The following is a 20,178-nucleotide window of genomic DNA, read 5'->3' as shown; positions in this document are numbered from 1 at the left end:
ACAGAAGAGAACGCGCAATGTCATCAGTTCTGCGCGTTGGAGTTTCCAAGACGGCACTCGCACGGCGATGCCTTTCGGCGCGAGTGGAGTTGCGGTCTGTTATACGCCTTTCCGCCTATACCACTTCTGCCCAGAGTGCTGAAGAAGATCAGGCGCGACCGGGCCCAAGTCATCCTTGTGGCTCCGGACTGGGCTCGAAGGTACTGGTATCCCGGGCTACTCAGCATGTCAGTCGATCCCCCGATCCGCCTGCCCCTTCAGGAGGACCTTCTGTCGCAGCAGCAGGGGACGGTCCTCCACCCGAACCTGTCCAGCCTCCACCTCCATGCGTGGAGATTGAGCGGCGACAGTTGAGGCCATTTGACTTGCCTCCTGAAGTCTGTGATGTAATTCTAGCAGCCAGGCGTCCCTCCACAAAGTCGGTATACGCCTGTCGGTGGAACAGATTTGTGGCATGGTGCACAGCAAAGGCTGTGGACCCTCTTTCTGCCCCTCTTTCCGAGGTTCTCCTCTTTCTTCTCTCTCTTGCCCAGCAGGGCTCTGCTCTGGGCACTATCAAGGGCTACCTTTCTGCCCTTTCGGCCTTTCTGAGGCTGCCTGATCAACCTTTTTTGTTCAAGTCCCCTATTGTAACGAGATTCTTTAAGGGCATCACACACATGTATCCTCCTGTTCCGTTTGTGATGCCTCAGTGGGACTTGAACCTGGTTCTGACCTTCTTGATGTGTGCTCCCTTTGAGCCACTTCATTCCTGTCCTCTCCGTCTTCTGACTTTAAAGACGGCCTTCCTGGTTGCCATCACCTCTGCCAGGAGAGTGAGTGAGCTCCAGGCTCTTTCTGTCAAACCTCCTTTCATGTCCATTCATCCAGACAAGGTGGTTCTGAGAACTAGACCTTCTTTCCTGCCCAAAGTTGTCTCTGCTTTTCACATCGGGCAGTCCATCACCCTCCCTTCCTTCTTCCCGCCTCCGCATCCTTCAAAGGATGAAGAGCGGCTCCATCGTCTGGACCCAAAACGTGCGCTTTCATGTTATATGGATCGCACACGCCAGTTCCGGGTGGATGACCAACTGTTTGTTGGCTACGTGGGTGCGAAGAAGGGTCAGGCGGTACATAAACGGACCATCTCGCGGTGGGTCGTTCTCTGCATCAAAGCGTGCTACTCTTTGGCTCGGAAGGAGCCTCCTGTTGGGCTGAGGGCCCATTCCACTCGGGCCACGGCAGCTACCACTGCCCTGGGCCGGGGAGTCCCTTTGCAGGACATTTGCCAGGCGGCTACGTGGGCCTCGCTGCACACTTTTGCGAGGCACTACTGCCTGGACAGTCAAGTCCGGAGGGATGGCTTCTTTGGCCGTTCGGTCCTCCAGGACTTTCTGGTGTAGGATTGTATTGGTTTGCAGACCCACCACCGGGGTTGGTATTGCTGGGGTATCTATTCTAAGGTAAGGAATCTAATACTAACCTGCTTCTTTCAGATGAACAAGTTACTTACCTTCGGTAACGATATATCTGTAAGAAACAGTAGTTAGTATTAGATTCCTTACCGCCCCACCCATCCTCCCCGTTCTGCGAACTGATACCTAGGGTTAAGGACATCCCTTTCAGGGCCCTAGTTTCAAATGGCACCAGTGTTGGTTCTCACATGGCTCTGCGTGTTCTGGCGTGGAAAAGCTGTGTACAAAGAACTGACGTCAGCGCGCGGAGGCGGCGTCTATATACTCCAGCGACGTCATCACGGCGCACGACGCCGACGACGGACGCGGAGCCGCAGGGGACGCCTGCAGACGACGCCTACCGACGCGCAGGGGTACTGCTACGCAAAAGTTTCCGGATCCAGACTGACGCCTGGGGATATTCTAAGGTAAGGAATCTAATACTAACTACTGTTTCTTACAGATATATCGTTACCGAAGGTAAGTAACTTGTTCAACGAGGACATTGGCCACACCATTGCGAAAGATGTCCAGCCGCCAAATCTGAGTATTCCAGCAGCCCCTTTGACTAATCTCAACACTGGCAGAAACCATCATCAAGGTGGAAGTTTGTTTTTGGAAAATGACAAACTAATGACTCACATACCATTCGAGTTTTTTCCCATTTTGAGGGGTGGGCAATTATTATTAGGCGGTGTTGGACAGCAAAAACAAGCCTTAAAACTGCCCACTCTAAATTGGATGGGTGGTCGGTTGACTAATCCGCGATCATGAATGTCGGAGGAGTATGTCTGTGATAGAGCCAGAATAGGCTCTTAATCTTCACAATTGTATAATTGTCACAGACCTAAGTTATATATCTTCTCGCACTACTTTTATGAACTATGCCATGATACGGAGCCACTAGAAACTCACAACTTTGGAAGTAAAGCAAGTCTGTCCTAGAAGAAGCAAGAGCTTTTTAATGATGAACCACTGTCCTCGTTCTATTTTCTTTTTAACTTTGATTTCATTTTTTCAGGTCTCATTGACCAGATTGACAACTTCAAACTGTTGAGCCTGGGCAAAATGCAGGCTCCTAATTCCTACGCTACCATAGACGGGGATTTCTTTTACCACAGCTCAAACCCACGCAGCCCAGAAGTAAGTCACGAGATAACAAAAAGCTTAAAGATGGTTGGTACTGTAGTCTGAGTCATGCATTTTTTTTTATCCCAGTCCCTGAGATACTCACTAGAAAGCCAATTTCAGTTGACAGTGCACTCATTGTAAAGATTTGTGGGTAACCGTCAAATCCTGGCATGTTAACCTATCTATTCATCCTTCTGAGGTCGATAAAGATAACTTAAATACTCAAATATTTAACTGGGAAGTAATGGGGGCATGGAGGCCATATGAATCCGGATAGACGCCTGTGAAAGATATGTGGTTGGTGTCCTTACCTGTGAAGGTTTGAACTTTCCACTTTTGTCAGTGTTAAGTGGAAGGGCTGCAGAGTTATTGGAACTGGAGGGGACTAGATGCAAACTTACCCTCATTATGAGCACTCTGAATACAGAATCTAGGCTTCCACTTGGTTCATTTTGTATAAAAGGGCATCCAGCCTCTTACTTTATTTGATCTTGTTGTTTACATTCTGAAAACATTACAATTCCAGGGGAGAGCCTTTTGTATCTTAACTGGCATTAGTGAAAGTAAGAATCCAGGAATGCAGGAACCCCAAATGAAAGAAAACTACTTGGGAATCCAGCAAGTGCTTGCTGTGTTCCTTAATTTAACAATGGGATTCCTTGTTCCATTTAGGAAGAAGTCTGGGATTCGCTAGAAGGTAGGATTTATCTCTAGTGGCTCCCTCTTTTAATTGCTTTTCATCCTTTTTAATTTGCAGGTAGGAGATTTGCGGGTTTCCTTCCACTATGCCGGCTTGAGTGACAGTGACTCGCCTCTAGGACCAGCTGACGTGGTAATGTCTGAACACCAAAAATTATTGTTTAACAATTGAACGGTATGGTTACCTTTAAAAAACATTCCCTTTACTTTGTTTTGTTGAAGATTACATTGATCGGCCGCCAGAGAGGAGATCAGGTTGACGCCTTTCAGACTAAATCCGGAGATGTTCTGGAACTCCTGCATTTTAATGCTCTCTCGGCTGAGGTAACATATGACTCTGATCTAAGCATCTTATCCACAACATATTGTCGAAATGTCCACAAATGCAAATGTAGGTCTCTTCAATGAGACATGTCTACATATCAATGACCATCTTCTCATGAGTGTGTCAAGAAATTGCATTCTCTCAAGATGAGATGTCCAATTCCTGATATCCAGCCTTTTTTGTCAGGTGCTGTACTTTCAGTTAAATTGTGTTTGCACCACAGATACAAGTCTCTGTACCCCTAAAATCTACTCTACATGTACAAGGCTATCTGCTCAGCTAACGTTTGACATGTGTTAAAGGCTGTCTTCTAAAGTAGTGTGTTCAACGGATACAAGTAGATTGCAATAGTATATTTCACACATATAGGTCTACCCACACAGGTAATGTTTCTAACACATGAAACGTGTGCTGGTATACTGTGTCTCTTGTATACAAAGCAACCTTTACAAGTAAGATCAAAGACTCACTGCTGATATACTGTGTCTCATGTGCAAGGGCATTTGTACAGGTAATGCTTCACACAGATTAAATGCGCTCTGTGTGTTCCACTGGTGTAAGGCTGTGAGAAGCTGGCCTGGTATATGATGTCCACTAATGTAAGTGGGCACCTTGCACCAGTCAAGACAATCCTTATGGTGATTTAAGAGGTCTTAGACAACCTTAGAAAGCTCTCTAAGTGGTAGCTGTGGAGAGCAGCTTTCAGGTTTAGTCCAGAAGGAGTGTAAAGCAGCTTGTTTTACCAGAATGCAATCTTATAGTATAGATTTTGTGAAAAAGAGCCACACAGAGTAGTTATAAAAATATGTATTTATTATAGAATACTCTCTAACCCGTTTAGATATCTCCTACACAGAAATAAACAGATTGCACACAATACTTTGCATAGAAATACAGTAAATAGCACAAAATACACAGTGGAACCTAAAGTAGTATAAGAACCACGACTTGGGCGAGAGGACGCAGAAGTGCTGGGTACCCAAGGAACCACCGGAGGGGAGTAGATTGGGACCCCATGGAGCACGTGTGCAGTGTGGGAACACGAATGCGTGCTCCGTACAACTCTACGTGTAAGTCAGAGTTGGATTTTTAAAGTTTAAGGACCTTTCCCATTGGACTCTGAAGAAACCCTGTGCAAGACAGATGGTTGGAGAGCCTATTGCCCACGTTACCTACACCAGGGAATGCTGGGTGCATACGTGTGAAGTTGTTTTGGAAACTGCCGCCGAACCCAATGGAGAACTACAGGAAAGTGCCACTGTAGAGGAAGGGAAACATGTCCAGTGGAATCCAAAGGTGGATTCTAGATGAGAGGTACCTGCAAGCAGAGGGGACAGAGTCTATATCACTCAGTAGTGACCAGGAGACTTGGAAGACGAATGCCCTCCGATGTTGTGTGTTGCAGGATGGGCGACAATAACCTTGACTCTGCTGCTGCGAGGACCAGGCAATGCTGAGAAAGACCAGGAGCTGTGCACAAGCTGTCCCATGAAGAATGTTGAGTGCTGTGGGGGTCGGTGTCACGAAAGAGCACCAACAAGCCTTGGCAAATGCAACCAACGCAGGAGCTGAAGAAGGAGCAACGTTGGGACCAGCAAGGTCCAGGGGATGCACCACAAGCAGGGGAGTCAGGGCAGGCCCGGGCAATCCGAGGAGCCCAAAAGAAACAAAGGTGACCCACAAGTGGACCCACAGGCTGTAGGCACTGGAGTTTCGAGAGGACCTCAAGCAGATCACCAAAAGATGCAGGCCACAATGCACACTGTGCAGTGTGGCTAAAGATTCTGGTCACTGGAGGTGCTCGAGGTTGGGGCTACTTGCAGCCCAAAGATCATCTTGGAAGGAAGCTAACCAGCCTTTGCAATTGCAGGTTGACGCTGTGCACAGGGGTTCGGTTATTGCAACCCTCATGAGGGATACTGGCCTCACACTTGGTGAGAGGGCAGGCCTCGGGAGCTGTGGAAAACCACCACCTGTGTTACAGAACCTTACGGAGTCCGGAGGAGCTCCGGATCAGCAGACCGGTCGACTTAGTTGCGTTTCCTGTGAATGCAGGGAAGTGACTCCTTCACTCCAAGGTAGATTCCTTCAGGTGTCTTTGATGCCCACAGGCCTTTACAAGGTCCCTGTATGGTGCACAGGCACAGACCATGCAGCAGACTGGAAGGGAAACAAAGTCGACCCCAAACAAAGTCCAGAGTGCCCAGATGGAAGAAGTAGAAGTGGTGCCTGTCTAGAATCTTGTCCCACGATGAATCTAGGGACCTACACCCAGGTAAGCCATTAAGTACCCTATGGAAAGGGTTGGGATGATTATGGGGAGGGTCTGGACATGGGGGAGGTTACCTTTGTCCAGTTTCACGCCGGTGCGGAAGCCAACAGCTCTCAGGACTGGTTTGAACTGGACTATGCTTGGGGACACCAAATGTGCCCCTCGTGCAGACTGAGTGGCGCTGGCAAGCGCACCCACCCTACCCCAAAAAACTAAATCCTGCCTGGGAGGTGATCTCACCTCCCTGTGACAGGATGCCTATTCTGCTTTCCCCTGCTCGATCCTGGCTCAGCAGCATGAGGCAGAATTGGGTCTCTGGTCGGCAGTAACCATTTAGTGCTATCCAGGTCTAGAAGGCTGGTACCGGGAACATTGAGAGCCTATCGGAGGGCACTTCCAGTGCTTGGAATCATACCTACCACACCGTTTACGGTGTGAGGGTATGATTCTAACATGTTTGATACCAATAATGATATGATTAGTTGTAGTCCGTTTCGAGATGGTCATCGCGTAATTATGCGGTGCCCCTCTATATAGTATATGGCTGCTTCACTGACCACCCTGGAGAATGGGCTCTGTAGGCTGTATGGGTGTCCTGCTCATGCAGGGGCACCCTCTCACTTAGAACGAAGTACCCTGCCTTCGGGATTGTTGGAAACCTATGGGCCCGATTCATAGAACTAACTTAAGACAAAATCCTAAACTTACTACTTTTGGTATTCAAAGAAGTTAGTATTTTGTCTTAAGTTTGTCTTAAGACAGACTTGAGACAAAATCCTAACTTCTGTGAATACCAAAAGTAGTAAGTTTAAGATGTTGTCTTAAGTTAGTTCTGTGAATCAGCCCCTATATCTTTAGTAAGTGGTGCTAGTACCAGCTTATACAGGCTGCAATGGCAGGCCTGTAGTTCAATTTTGAATGGTCTCCCTTGGGTGGCATAATGTATGCCCATGGGGGACCTCTGGGGTACCTATGCCCTGGGTACCTTAGTACCATATACTAGGGACATATAAGGGTATCCCTGTATCCAATCTGGGATGTACCCAAGTACCGAGCATAACAATTTAGGGAGAAAGCAGATAGACTGGGTTCCTGATTAGCAGGATCCCGGTCAGACTAATCTAATAGGTTGGAGCCAGGCAAATAGTGGGGGTGACCATACAGAAGGATCCTACCTTCCTACAAAGGCTCTCTGCGTTTACGGTGTGCCCCGCAGATGAAAGATGTAGTGTCCATTTGTTTCATGTGTTTCACAAGGTCAAGGTTCTTTGTTAAAATATTAGGTTTCAAAGAGGTATGGCTGAAGTGTCTTTACAGGTGCACAAGGACAGGATCCATACCTGGTTTTTAGGGTATCCACATAGGATAAATATACAGGCAACAAATCTAACTGGAACAGATTAACATATTGCTTAGCCTGCAATTCTGGTATGGATTCAGCCCTCTAGCTTTGCCCCCTGATTCTCAAAGCACATTGTTTAAAAGTCATAGCTGTAATCCTACAGTATCAAGTTTCCGTTTGGAACACATTTTCAGAGATTTACAAAGGATCTACACAAGACTCTGGAAATCTATAACCGTTATAAATTTACTTTAGTAACATTCACTCATGTTGATGCATGTGAAAATATGACGTAAAGGTGTTTGCACATCTTTTTGTTCTGCATCAATGAAAATGGTTTTGCTGTTGGAGGAAGTTTTTCCTTACACTCCCGTTAAACGTCTGGTTGGTTCTGTCCATTTCTGAACCAGCAAAGGCACTTACGGATCCCCTTCCCGAAAGCAGATTTGTGTTTATTTCTAAGGTAGAGTGCTTCCCACAATTTGAATTAAAATGTAAGTGTTTGTTAACCTACATTTCTAAGGGTGGTCCACTCAGACCCACAATTCATCCCCCTAAAATTAACCTTACAATGTGCTAATTCTGCCATAAGGCTGATGTGTCCCCTTTGATAGTGTCCCCATCAATCCTCCTGTTCTGAATCGGGATTGAGGTTATCCCTCAATACAGTGCTTATTTTGCATACCCACAGTTAATTTGTGTGCACAACATGCTTTGTGATTTGGACACATAGTGTCCCTTTGGTGCACGGGCTCTCATCAGGTAGGGCTTTATGTAGGTCTGACTATTTGGTCAGATGGTGTGTTCAACAGAAGAAAGACTCTATTCTCAGGTAGTGTTATCCTAGATGCAAGGCTTTCTTCTTATGTAAGATTTCACACAGTTAGCAGGCCCTGTGCTTATGTAATTGATTACAGTTCACTCTCGGGTAATGCAGGTACAGGTTTGTATGCGCCTATTAGTATTTCACTCCACAAAGATGAAAACCTCTCTGCTATTTTAATGTGACATTCAGGTCAAAGATATCTACTCAGTTAGGGTCTCCCACACCTCTAATGCTCCTTGCTCAGATAGGATCTCAAGCACATCTAAGGTTCTCTGTTCAAGTAGTGTGCCCTACAGATCCGTGGCCCTCTTTGCGAATAACATACCTCGCAGATCTCCTCTCGGGGAGTTTTTCCCACCAATCTAAGGCTTCCTGCTCAGGTTGTATCTACCCAGATGTAAGCCGTCTGGCTCATTTGATGTTTTCCAGGTTCATATAGTACCTTCATAGATAGTAAGGTATTTCCAATGACCTATACTATTTTGTGTTTGTGGATTTGGAAAGGACTTCACTTGCCTTTTCTCAAATTGTTTCTTTTCTTTCTTTAGGAAGTGTTCCAGAAGGAGCATCAAAGCAACACAATTAAAACGTGGGCTCTCCGAGCTGGCGGCTGGCTGCTGATGTTCGTGGGTATCAGTCTCATGACCAAAATTGTGTACACTTTGGGTAGGTTTACAGAAACAACCTGTATGTTTGGTTGTTTTTTTTTTTTTTTTTTTTTAACAAAGTACAAGTCGCGAGTTACATAGCATGAGCATGCTTCCCCACACTCTAGCATGTTTTAAAAGAAAGGCAAGGAGGAAGAAAGAGAATGGAAGAGAGAAGATGAGAGCTGGAAAATTAATCATACAAGTGAGCCCTGTATGCCCTTGTATGAAAGAACACCGCCATTGGCTGATATTCTTAACCGCATCGTTGCTGCGGTGATTTTTGCGCTGTGCGGCTGTTTTCTAATTACCGCGTTACATGACGAGCTCAGCTCGTCATCCGCACACGTCACCCGTGGCTGATGACAAGCTGAGCTCGTCATCAGCATCGAAGGGGTTAATGATATAGCAATGTAATAGCAGACTCTCATGTATGTTTTATTTCAAATATCAAGTGTGCTACATATCACTGGAGTTCCTTGAGGTGGATAAAGATTGATTCAGGTCCTGAAATTGCTCATTCCTAGGTCTATTCTTGTAGAGTATGGACCGAGGAAATTGGGGCATTCCAAGAGAATACCCTAAACTAACTTTCCCCAAGAAAGAACTAATTTCATGAAGCTTAAAGGAGAGAGTACTGAACATAGGCCTACACAAGAAGTAAATGAAGGCCCTTGACTTGACCTACTGCAAGCGACTGAGGCAAAACAATCTCAAAGTATATTCCTGTGCCTATCCCAGATACTAAATCAATGATATTGCATTCCCTCCCCACCGCCTTTGGGAAATCATAGATAGTAATATCACATGGCCTGCAATCCTCCCAAAAGTCCAGGCTGCAGTATTTTATCTATAAACCGCGATTGACAATAGACCAACCACGTTCAATGATGAAGTAAGCAATAACTGATGGTTTACTCAAACAAAGGGACAACAAGTCAGGTGCACGCAGAAACAAAGGGTAACAGTTGATACCCCAAATGAGTCTCCAGTGATCTATGGTCTTCTGTATGTTGATGTACATCCTTGCATTGTATTTTACACATGCATATAACTAATAATGTTTTGACTGTTTCAGTAAACATAATTAACCTATCCTTTTCTATTCAGAGGCTGTATGCTTCAACATTTATTGACCACTTTTATTTTGCCCCGGGTTTGCCAGTTTTAGTCCTAAAACTGGCAAGGCCGCACCTGTGCGAAGTGTGATATCTGAGTAATAAAATGTTTGCTGTGCATTTGTCTTCCGATGTATCTTGTGACAGGGAATATTTCTGACCGATACCTCTTCTTTGTATTGTTTTTCAGTGGACTGGTTACCTCTGGTTCGCGATCTCGTCAATCTTGGACTCAACATCTTTGCGGTGTGTGTGGCCACCAGCCTGTCCCTGCTGACCATTTCCTTCGGCTGGCTCTTCTATCGGCCACTATGGGCTCTGCTGCTTGGGGTCCTTGCTGCCATCCCAATTGTGATTGCCAAAACTCGTGCCCCACCCAAAAAGCATCAATGAAAATGGATCCCATTTCAAACTCCTGCTGGGAATCCATTGTCAACTCGAGGGATGCCCCATCTGGGTGATCTGCTGAGACCAAATTAATAAATTGGGCAATCCAGGCTACCAGAAAAGTTGGTCAGGCAGCAGGTGGTAGCTAGATAAAACTATTGCCCATACTAGACCAAATGAAATTATTTGTTTTTTTCAGTGACATGAAAAAATAATACTCACTGCTGTGATCTTTCGGCATGTTGGAATCATGTTTACTGTGTAGACCCTCCTTATGAGTGACCCATTCGTAAGGAGTGGCTTGACAAGTTTCGCTGTAATTAGTGCATCACCCACAATTCTCTCCAAGTAAATTTCAAGTAAATCAAATCTGCCACCATTTACCAGTAGAAGATGCCCAATAAAAACCAGCATGTGCAGATTATGCTGCAGATGGTAAATGAGTAGAGGTCACATTAGCAGATATTTATCGAACCTGATAAATACCAATCCCTGGGGATCATTTTCTATTAAGCTGATAAATAACTCTTCCACAACCTGGCACCTCCTATTCAGCGCCATAGGGGATGGTCAAGGCAATAAAATGCATACATTTTAGTAATTTAGCCGCATCGCTGTGACTCAAAAATTGCTTTATGTGGTACACATTAGCACATACTACCACTTTCTTCTGCTTTTACTGTGAAGAAGGCATAACAGTGTGCTCATGCCAAACTGAGCCTTCCTGCCAATAGTACAGTTCTCAAAGTGGAGAAAGCTACTTGAGCAGCATTGGAACCGGAAGCGACTGAGCATCTTATATTTTTATTCAGTAAGTTAGCTTTACAGATGTTGAGAAAGCCAACCTAGAATTTGTTTGTTGTCTACTGTAGTAGTGGTTTGGCTCAGTGCTCCATATTTAGCAAGAAGAATGTGGGTGACCAAGAGCGCACCATGCACTTAGTGGAAGAGGCAGAAATCCCTGTAGCTCTAAGCATCTGTCGGTGATCTGCCTTGTAGAGTCGAAAGAGTATGGCCTTTAGCAAGCAGGATGCTTCTGTATTGCGAAATCCAAACCGGTCTAGGTTTTATTTTCTTCATCACTGTTATCAGACCGTGTATCAGAGTTTAACTTTAGCCAGGTCACCTAGTGTTACGCTAATGATTATTGTGTGAAGGAGAGGAGCACCTGAGCTACAAACTTCAGATAAGCACTGGTTTATGTCCAAGGAAGAAGTGAAGGTGAGTGGCAGGCCTCAGCCATGCTACTGTTCCACCAAAGAAGCTGTTCATGGATAACCATTTTTATTTTTGGCGATGCTAAAGCCAAAATGCATGACCTATTGGCTTTGCCAGTGCTTATTTACACTTGTGCCTTTTTTCGAGTAGCTTTTAAAATGAACTAAATTGTACGCTACGATTTGTGTTTCTCTCTCCTTTTTATATTCTAAGAACTCCAGCCTTTTGCTGTGCCTGTGTTGCTGGCCACATACTATCCGGTGGCGTTATCAGTAGTACAATCACTGTTTGTTTTGTCAGCATTGGAACTGATGAAATTCTTCAAGATTTAAGGAAGCTTTTTTTTTTAAATACCAAAGATCTGTTTTTTTCATCAAAATGCGGCACCCACCTCTCCATAGGTGCTATTTTCAAGTTGTTGCTTGTCCTATTTAGACCCCATTTAATGTTGCACACGTTTTAGAAACGAATTTACATTGCTCCTGTTTCTACACAGTATATGTAGGATTATACTGGTTTTATTTTGTAAAAAGGGAAATATGCTTCAGGATATGAAAGGTCATTCCATCGAATGATTATCCGATTTTTAATTCACATCTGGAACATTGGGAGATTATTGGGCAATGAATGCAAACAAAAATGCAAATCTAAGGTTCAATGGGTGAAGTTTACAAAGAAATGTATAAATCTACCACTGGTGGCCCATTGGCTATGATTTGTCTGTTTCCACCATATTGGGTCAGCCACAAATTGTTCAAATTTGCATGAATATCTATGAAACCTGTAGGTTTTCAAGCATACTCTCAGTTGTCCAGGGATACTTCTTTCAACTTCTCTTTCTCCAAGACAAAAATATTTTCCCTCTGAAAGTACCGCTTCCTCTACGCCTGCATGAAATATGGAGCTGAATGGTTTCTCGCCATGGAAAATAACTTACTTTCCAAAATAGTGCATGTGAAACTATATAGAATGCGTTTCCGAATACCCACAAACGTGATTGTTTGCCACATTTTTCATTGTCACTAGAACACTCCCATTACTGCCTCCAACACTTTGGGTAATCTGCTGTACAGGTTGATTGTCCTCATTTCGATTCTGTGAACAGGAACCGGCAATTTTCTCCCCCAGATTATATTTGCTACACGTAATTTCAATTAGCATAAAAATAAAACTTTGTAAATCAGTGCCCTTAGACATCATCTGGCATTGGAAGTAAATTCGGAGGTCATCTAACCAAAAGCACTGATAGCATTCCAAAGTCAGTCAACAAACACATATTTCAGTTTACTGTTTCGTTTAGATAAAGTATAATAAAACACATCCTCTCCGGATAAGGTGCATTCAGAAATCAAGCTTTTTTGCATGTTTATAAATTGTTAGCTATTTAATTCGAGCATACTGGGGCAGGGCACTATGCTTCACTAAGATAGTCTCATAAAACACACACTCCTATGCAGTGAATGTCAGCTAAATGTACCTTTTGTATCTGGATTAAAAAACTGTGTGCAGTGTGATAATCCTTTGTTCAAGAAAAGTGTAGAATACCATTTTCGAGTTTTGTTATTCACTCCAGTTTTTCTATGCATATATATTTTTTTATAGCCAATAAATATTGTCTACCAGGTACACTTGAAAATGTGGGTTAAAAACGTTCTATTTTCATTAAAACTAAAATAAACATTTTCAACTAAAAACAGTTTGTGTGAATTGATTCTTAGTAGTTTGCGTTAGACAATTGTGCTAGACAGGGGACTAAACAAAAGAAATGGATTTTGCAACCACATAGGAAGTATGAATCTGTTGCTAAAGCTTCACCAGCCAGTTGTAAGTTTTAAGATGTAATATTGTGTATGGCTGTTTCTCGCTAGTAGCCTCTCATATGCAGTGTATGGACCATCTTGTACTTCCTTCCCCAGATTCCAGTTCACAAGAAGTGACGTACTATGTTATTTGAGTAGTAGTTAGCCTACCCTTGTTTAGAGACACATTGCAATGGTCTAACCATGATCATCGTTTAGGGAAGGTCTGGGTCGAAACCATACTTGACCTGTAGCGGGTAACAAGAAGCTATTATTCCTAGACTTGCACCCCCTTCGAATGGGATTCAACTAAACCATTTCCATCATCACCATTGCAAGATACTGAAGTTGGCAACTCTAAAGTCTAATCTATACCTGTGTGACCAATAGTAGACTACTCACTTATAATAAACTGGTCCCAGGCCTGAGGCGGAAGCCGGGCACTGGTGGTACTCTGCTGAACTTTTAAGCAAAATTGTATTTTTAACCAATATTGTACTTTTCGTCGGATGTCACTTTAAGAATGCTTGTAACCTAAGCACAACGTAGCGCTCAGCTGTTCACTTGGGCTGCATCGCGCCCTTCTTGCTAATTTACCTGCAGCCGCCATAGCCTCCGGCGTGCGCGCAGGCTCCGCCCCCTTTGCAGGCCACGCCCCCTTATCCCCGTCTACTTAAACCGCTGATAACAGCGGCAACGTGATAAACTGGTCCCAGGCCTGAGGCGGAAGCCGGGCACTGGTGGTACTCTGCTGAACTTTTAAGCAAAATTGTATTTTTAACCAATATTGTACTTTTCGTCGGATGTCACTTTAAGAATGCTTGTAACCTAAGCACAACGTAGCGCTCAGCTGTTCACTTGGGCTGCATCGCGCCCTTCTTGCTAATTTACCTGCAGCCGCCATAGCCTCCGGCGTGCGCGCAGGCTCCGCCCCCTTTGCAGGCCACGCCCCCTTATCCCCGTCTACTTAAACCGCTGATAACAGCGGCAACGTGATAAACTGGTCCCAGGCCTGAGGCGGAAGCCGGGCACTGGTGGTACTCTGCTGAACTTTTAAGCAAAATTGTATTTTTAACCAAAATTGTACTTTTCGTCGGATGTCACTTTAAGAATGCTTGTAACCTAAGCACAACGTAGCGCTCAGCTGTTCACTTGGGCTGCATCGCGCCCTTCTTGCTAATTTACCTGCAGCCGCCATAGCCTCCGGCGTGCGCGCAGGCTCCGCCCCCTTTGCAGGCCACGCCCCCTTATCCCCGTCTACTTAAACCGCTGATAACAGCGGCAACGTGATAAACTGGTCCCAGGCCTGAGGCGGAAGCCGGGCACTGGTGGTACTCTGCTGAACTTTTAAGCAAAATTGTATTTTTAACCAATATTGTACTTTTCGTCGGATGTCACTTTAAGAATGCTTGTAACCTAAGCACAACGTAGCGCTCAGCTGTTCACTTGGGCTGCATCGCGCCCTTCTTGCTAATTTACCTGCAGCCGCCATAGCCTCCGGCGTGCGCGCAGGCTCCGCCCCCTTTGCAGGCCACGCCCCCTTATCCCCGTCTACTTAAACCGCTGATAACAGCGGCAACGTGATAAACTGGTCCCAGGCCTGAGGCGGAAGCCGGGCACTGGTGGTACTCTGCTGAACTTTTAAGCAAAATTGTATTTTTAACCAATATTGTACTTTTCGTCGGATGTCACTTTAAGAATGCTTGTAACCTAAGCACAACGTAGCGCTCAGCTGTTCACTTGGGCTGCATCGCGCCCTTCTTGCTAATTTACCTGCAGCCGCCATAGCCTCCGGCGTGCGCGCAGGCTCCGCCCCCTTTGCAGGCCACGCCCCCGCCGTCCAACATAAATGTGTGTGCAGAGGACGCGCAGCGGACGAGCGCAGCGGGAGCGCCGTTTGCGCGCCGATGGCGCGCCTAAGGCAAGCCCGTCTGCGCCCGTCCGCGACAAGACCGCGACAGGCGCAGGACACTCTGCCCAACACACCTCTCGCATCTCCTATCACCCCAACGACCTCCGCCAGCTACAAGTCCCCAAGCACTGTCCTGCTACATTTGACCCAACGTCTATATTAGGCCCAGTCAGTTGCAAATTCTGCCAATGGTCCACTGAACTCTACTCTGCTGCCCCTGCGGCCTACACTCCACTGGCCCCTTTACCTCTTTTTAAAGGAGGTCTGATCAACGCACGCTCTATGTGCAGGCATAACCAAGATTTACACGATCTGATCTTGGAGTCCGACTTCGACTGCCTCATGATTACCGAGACATGGCTAACAACAGACAGCAACCCTGATATTGCTGTTGCTCTCCCCCCGGGCTACTCCCTTTTCAGGGCTGACAGAGCCAAGGGCCGAGGCGGAGGTGTGGCAATCATCATTAAAGACTCCTTTCCTTGTCACACTTTCAGCCTAGAGCCTCTAAAAAAGACCGAAGGACTAGGTTTCTCTATTAAACTGAGTGAGCACACCTCATTCTCAGGTGGACTTATTTATCGCCCACCTGGGAACGCATCTGAGTTTCTTGACTCACTGTACGACTCTTTAGGCCTACTCTCACTTAGATACCCTTTCTTCACCCTCCTCGGCGACTTTAACCTCCATTTAGAATCGAAAACAGACACTCATACCATTAACTTCACACAAACTCTCGAGATGTTCAACTTTAGGCAACTCGTTTCCTCACCCACCCATTCCCTTGGTCATACCCTCGATGGTGTCTGCACAAATTCCCCCCTTCTGATCACCCTATCCCCCTTACCTCAGATCTGGTCTGACCACTTCCTGATCCCATTTCACATTCCAAGAGAAAACTTATCCAGGCGCAACAAAACTGTTTCAAACCTTGACAATTACATTAATTGGAAAAAGATCCAGGACAACATCACCCTCAATCCTACAATGCAAACTCAAGCCCCCATCCTTTCCGGCAACGTCGAGACTGACGTTGATCTTTTTCACAACTGGATCACCCAAGAAATCAAATCCAGAATCCCGCCCTCGCGCCCCCGCACCTCCCGAGGCAAAACCAAAATCAATGCCCCCTGGTTCACTCCAGATCTTACAAATGCGCATCTGCTATGCAAAAAGGCAGAAAGAAAATGGCGGACGACCTATGAAGTCACTAACCGCACCTCTTACATCGCGATTAGGAAAAACTACCTTTCAAAAATCAAACTTGCTAAAAAAAACTATTACGTCAATGCTATAAACAATGCAGGCCAAAAACAGAAGGCCCTGTTCACGATTGTCAAATCATTTACGCATCCTAAAGCACTCAAGCCTGAAATCCCCCCCTCCCAGAAGCTCTGTGATCAAATCTCTGACTATTTCGAGGAAAAAATTACCTCTATCCAAAGCACTTTCCCTCCCCCCACCATCTCTACAGCGCCCCCTTCATTGGCCCCCCCAGACTGCACGCTCAGTTGCTTTCCATCTATCACTCTGGAGCAGTCGAAAAAAGCGATCCTGGCCTGCAGATCTGGCGCCCCCTCAGACCCCTGCCCCCCCAAGATTCTTCACCAATTAATTGATGAGGTTAACCCTATCATTAACCACTTGATCAACTCCTCGCTCAGGTCAGGGACTGTACCCAGCCACTGGAAAAAGGGCATTGTTAAGCCCCTTATGAAGAAGGCCAACAAACCCCCGACGGAACTTACCAATCTCCGCCCTATTTCGTTGCTCCCGGCTTTGGGAAAAATTACGGAACACCTGGTACACTGCGAGCTAAAACGCTATCTGGATGATCACAACCTTCTTCACCCTCAACAATCCGGTTTCCGCTCGAAACACTCGACAGAAACTGCCCTCATCGAACTCTCGGACACCATAAAAACTCTACAAGACCAGAGAAAAAATTTCCATTCTAATCCTACTCGACCTCACTGCGGCGTTTGACACCGTCTCCCACACCATCCTCATCGGTAGACTCAGGGACATTGGTATCTCCGACTCCGCCCTTTCCTGGATTACGTCTTTCCTGTCCGACCGTTCCCAATCCATCACTCTTGGTCCTTTCCACTCCAACGACAAACTCGTCCTTTCAGGTGTCCCACAGGGATCTATCCTAAGCCCTCTCCTCTTTAATATATATCTCATTCCTCTCCTTAATCTGATAGAATCATTCGGCATACCTGTCACCTCGTATGCCGATGATACACAACTCATTGTACCCCTGGACAAGCTATCTACCAAAGCTGAACTCAACCTGAAACTCTGCTTGACCGAAGTATTCTCCTGGATGACAAATAACCACTTGAAATGTAATTCAAGTAAAACGGAGATCCTCCCGATCGGCACCAATAACACCTTCTGTCCAGCACTTTGGTGGCCTGACGACTCTGCTGCTCCCCCCCAGACAGTGTCGTCAGCTAGGAATCTCGGTGTAATCTTTGACTCCGAACTTTCCTTCGATCAGCATGCCAGAACCGTCGCTGGCAAATGCTTTGGAACTATTAGATCCTTGAGGAAATTTTTCGACCTTCTCCCCATCGATGCCAGAAAGACGGTGACAGTCGCACTCATAATCTCGCGACTGGATTACTGCAACGGCTTGCTCGCAGGAGCTAAGAAGAGCACCATCCTTAAACTGCAGAGCGTACTTCACACAGCCGCCCGTCTAGTCCTAGGTCTCCCCCGCAGGTCCTCTATTTCTGCAGCTCTCCGTTCGCTTCATTGGCTCCCCCTCCACAAGAGGATTCTTTTCAAAATCCTGATCTTGGCTTTTCGTGCATACAATAAAACAGGCCCCAAATACCTCACAAGACGTTTTTCCCACTATTTGCCCAGCCGTCACCTTCGTTCAAGCAATGACAATCTTATCATTCTTCCTAAATACAACCTGAAAACGAAAGGCGCAAAAACCCTCAGCTTCCTTGCTACCAAAGCTTGGAACAAACTACCCAAAACCCTCAGACATCAAACCCAGGAAAAACCCTTCAGAAAGCTCCTGAAAACATGGATTTTCAAACTCCCGGATGAACACTCTAAGGCTTCCATCTAATTTCCTATCTAAACTCCTCCTGGACCAGCTTTCTCTCATTCACTAGCGCCAAGATGCTCCCTTCGGAGCGAACGTCGCGCTCTATAAATACCCCACAAATATCAAATATCAAATAATGTAAACAACTTGGTTAACAAGGGTAATAGTGACTCCAGCCTCAGACTGATCAAAATAAATGCATAATATAGTAGACGGAGGAGCACTAAGTAACACACATCAGATCTCTTCGGCCACATTGTCTGTAAAAAGGGATTCTTCCTGTAGCCATACTGAGTACCATATGTACTGCTTGGCTCACTTCGCCATACATATGACACAGGTCATGTGCAGTCATCTAGGTAAAGTTGGCTCCAAATTTTCATGGAAAAGGCTCGTCAATGCAGAGCAAAGTTTGGTGGTAGTCGCCAGAGCTCGACCTATCTTCAGGTTTTGAGGCAAGGCATTGTATTTTTCAGCTATAATAACAGTAAAAGCAGTTACCTAGTCTGGATCTTCCAAACCTGGATACTGTTGGAAGATTGCCAGAGCTACAGCTAAACAAAGGACTAGGCACACAATGCTGAAAGTGTGATGACAAAACACTAGTACCATATTTATGCGATACTTTAATAGGCAATCCACAGTGCCTTTAAGATCTTTTTGGGCATTGGCTACCGATGCAGGTATACAAATGAACCAAATACGGAAGCCCCATGTGTCAGTTCCAGGACCGTCGCTGTATTTTCTTGTAGTGTAGTTCCTATTTTCCCAATAGGCCCTGTGCATTGGAATAACAAACAGTAGTATCGACGTAGAAGTGCGGATCTTCCAGACCTCCACTGACTATGCTAAACTTAATTGGGTTTGTTACCAACTAGCTCAGAGGTCACTGGAAACTTCCTTGACTGAATAGGAAGTGATCAGCTTCCCTGGCACAGCCAAGAAGGGATTCAGTTTTCCAACAACCGTGCAACATGACAACTTTGCTCCTCAGAATAAGGGTCGATCTCTAGAGTCGTGTGAAACAATAGACAGTTATTTTACTCAGTCAGTTGTTGTGTAGATTACTTTCACAATATGTATGTTCCTCAATAATTAATGAGGCTGCACCCATGCAGCTAAAAAGAGTCTCCGCTAAAATCTCCAATCCATGGAACGACGGGAGTCTCAATGAGGATAGACGAGCCATGCGAATGGCAGAGCGCACCTGGAGATCAGCTCCCTCTGCACTGCACCTAAAAACCCTGAAGGAAAAAAGAAACGCCTACTTCAGGAAAATAAAGCGCTCAAAATCAGACTTCTTCAGCCTCCAGCTCGACCAAGCAAAAAACCGTCCGAGAAAACTGTTTGAGCTAATCAGTACACAATCCAAGGAACAACCCCAACCACTCAGCCCTATGCGCGAAGCACCCTCCTGTGAAGACTTTGCTGCTTTCTTTATCCAAAAAACTGACAACATGAAGAGTGATCTCCTCATTGACGCAAGCCTCTACTCCAAACCCCACTGTAAACCCACTGAACCAAAAAACGATGCTTCATGGTCATCCTTTGACACCTACTCTGAAGAAGAAATTGGCAAACAGCTCAGCACATTGAAACCTTCCAATCACCTCACGGACCCCCTCCCTGCTAACGCTGTCAAAGACTTCACCCCTTTGCTCCTTCCACTCTGGACTAAAATTATCAACAGCTCACTTCAACAAGGAACCATCCCAGACTCCCTCAAAGTTGGACAAGTCACACCTTTACTAAAGAAACCTACAGTTGACCCATCTGATTTAAACAATTACCGTCCCATTACCAATATTCCCACTCTCGCCAAACTCCTGGAAAAATGCGCACAACTACAATTGACTAAACACATTGATCAGTTTGATCTCCTCAACCCTCATCAATCAGGCTTCCGAGCAGGACACAGTACAGAAACTGCTATGACTCACATAATTGACGACGCCCTACAACTCCTAGATCAAAATGATACCTGCCTCCTTATCCTTCT

The 20,178-nt window shown here is 45.6% G+C and overlaps 1 protein-coding gene across 1 annotated transcript in view; it reads left to right on the top strand.

Annotated features, from left to right (window-relative positions):
- Positions 1–13,092, top strand: part of TMEM43 (transmembrane protein 43) — a 114,570-nt gene extending 101,478 nt beyond the window's left edge. Inside the window, exons 8-12 of the mRNA XM_086939262.1 lie at positions 2,455–2,576; positions 3,322–3,396; positions 3,486–3,587; positions 8,577–8,694; positions 9,984–13,092. Of these exons, the coding sequence (XP_086795388.1) occupies positions 2,455–2,576; positions 3,322–3,396; positions 3,486–3,587; positions 8,577–8,694; positions 9,984–10,186 (620 nt within the window). The 3' untranslated portion in view covers positions 10,187–13,092. The remainder of the gene's footprint in view (positions 1–2,454; positions 2,577–3,321; positions 3,397–3,485; positions 3,588–8,576; positions 8,695–9,983) is intronic.
- Positions 13,093–20,178: the final 7,086 nt, after the last annotated feature.

Source organism: Lissotriton vulgaris, chromosome 9 (assembly GCF_964263255.1).
Source record: "Lissotriton vulgaris chromosome 9, aLisVul1.2, whole genome shotgun sequence".
NCBI lineage: Eukaryota > Metazoa > Chordata > Amphibia > Caudata > Salamandridae > Lissotriton > Lissotriton vulgaris.
The sequence above is the reverse complement of the archived record's forward strand: the minus strand, read 5'-3'. Positions and strand labels throughout refer to the sequence as shown.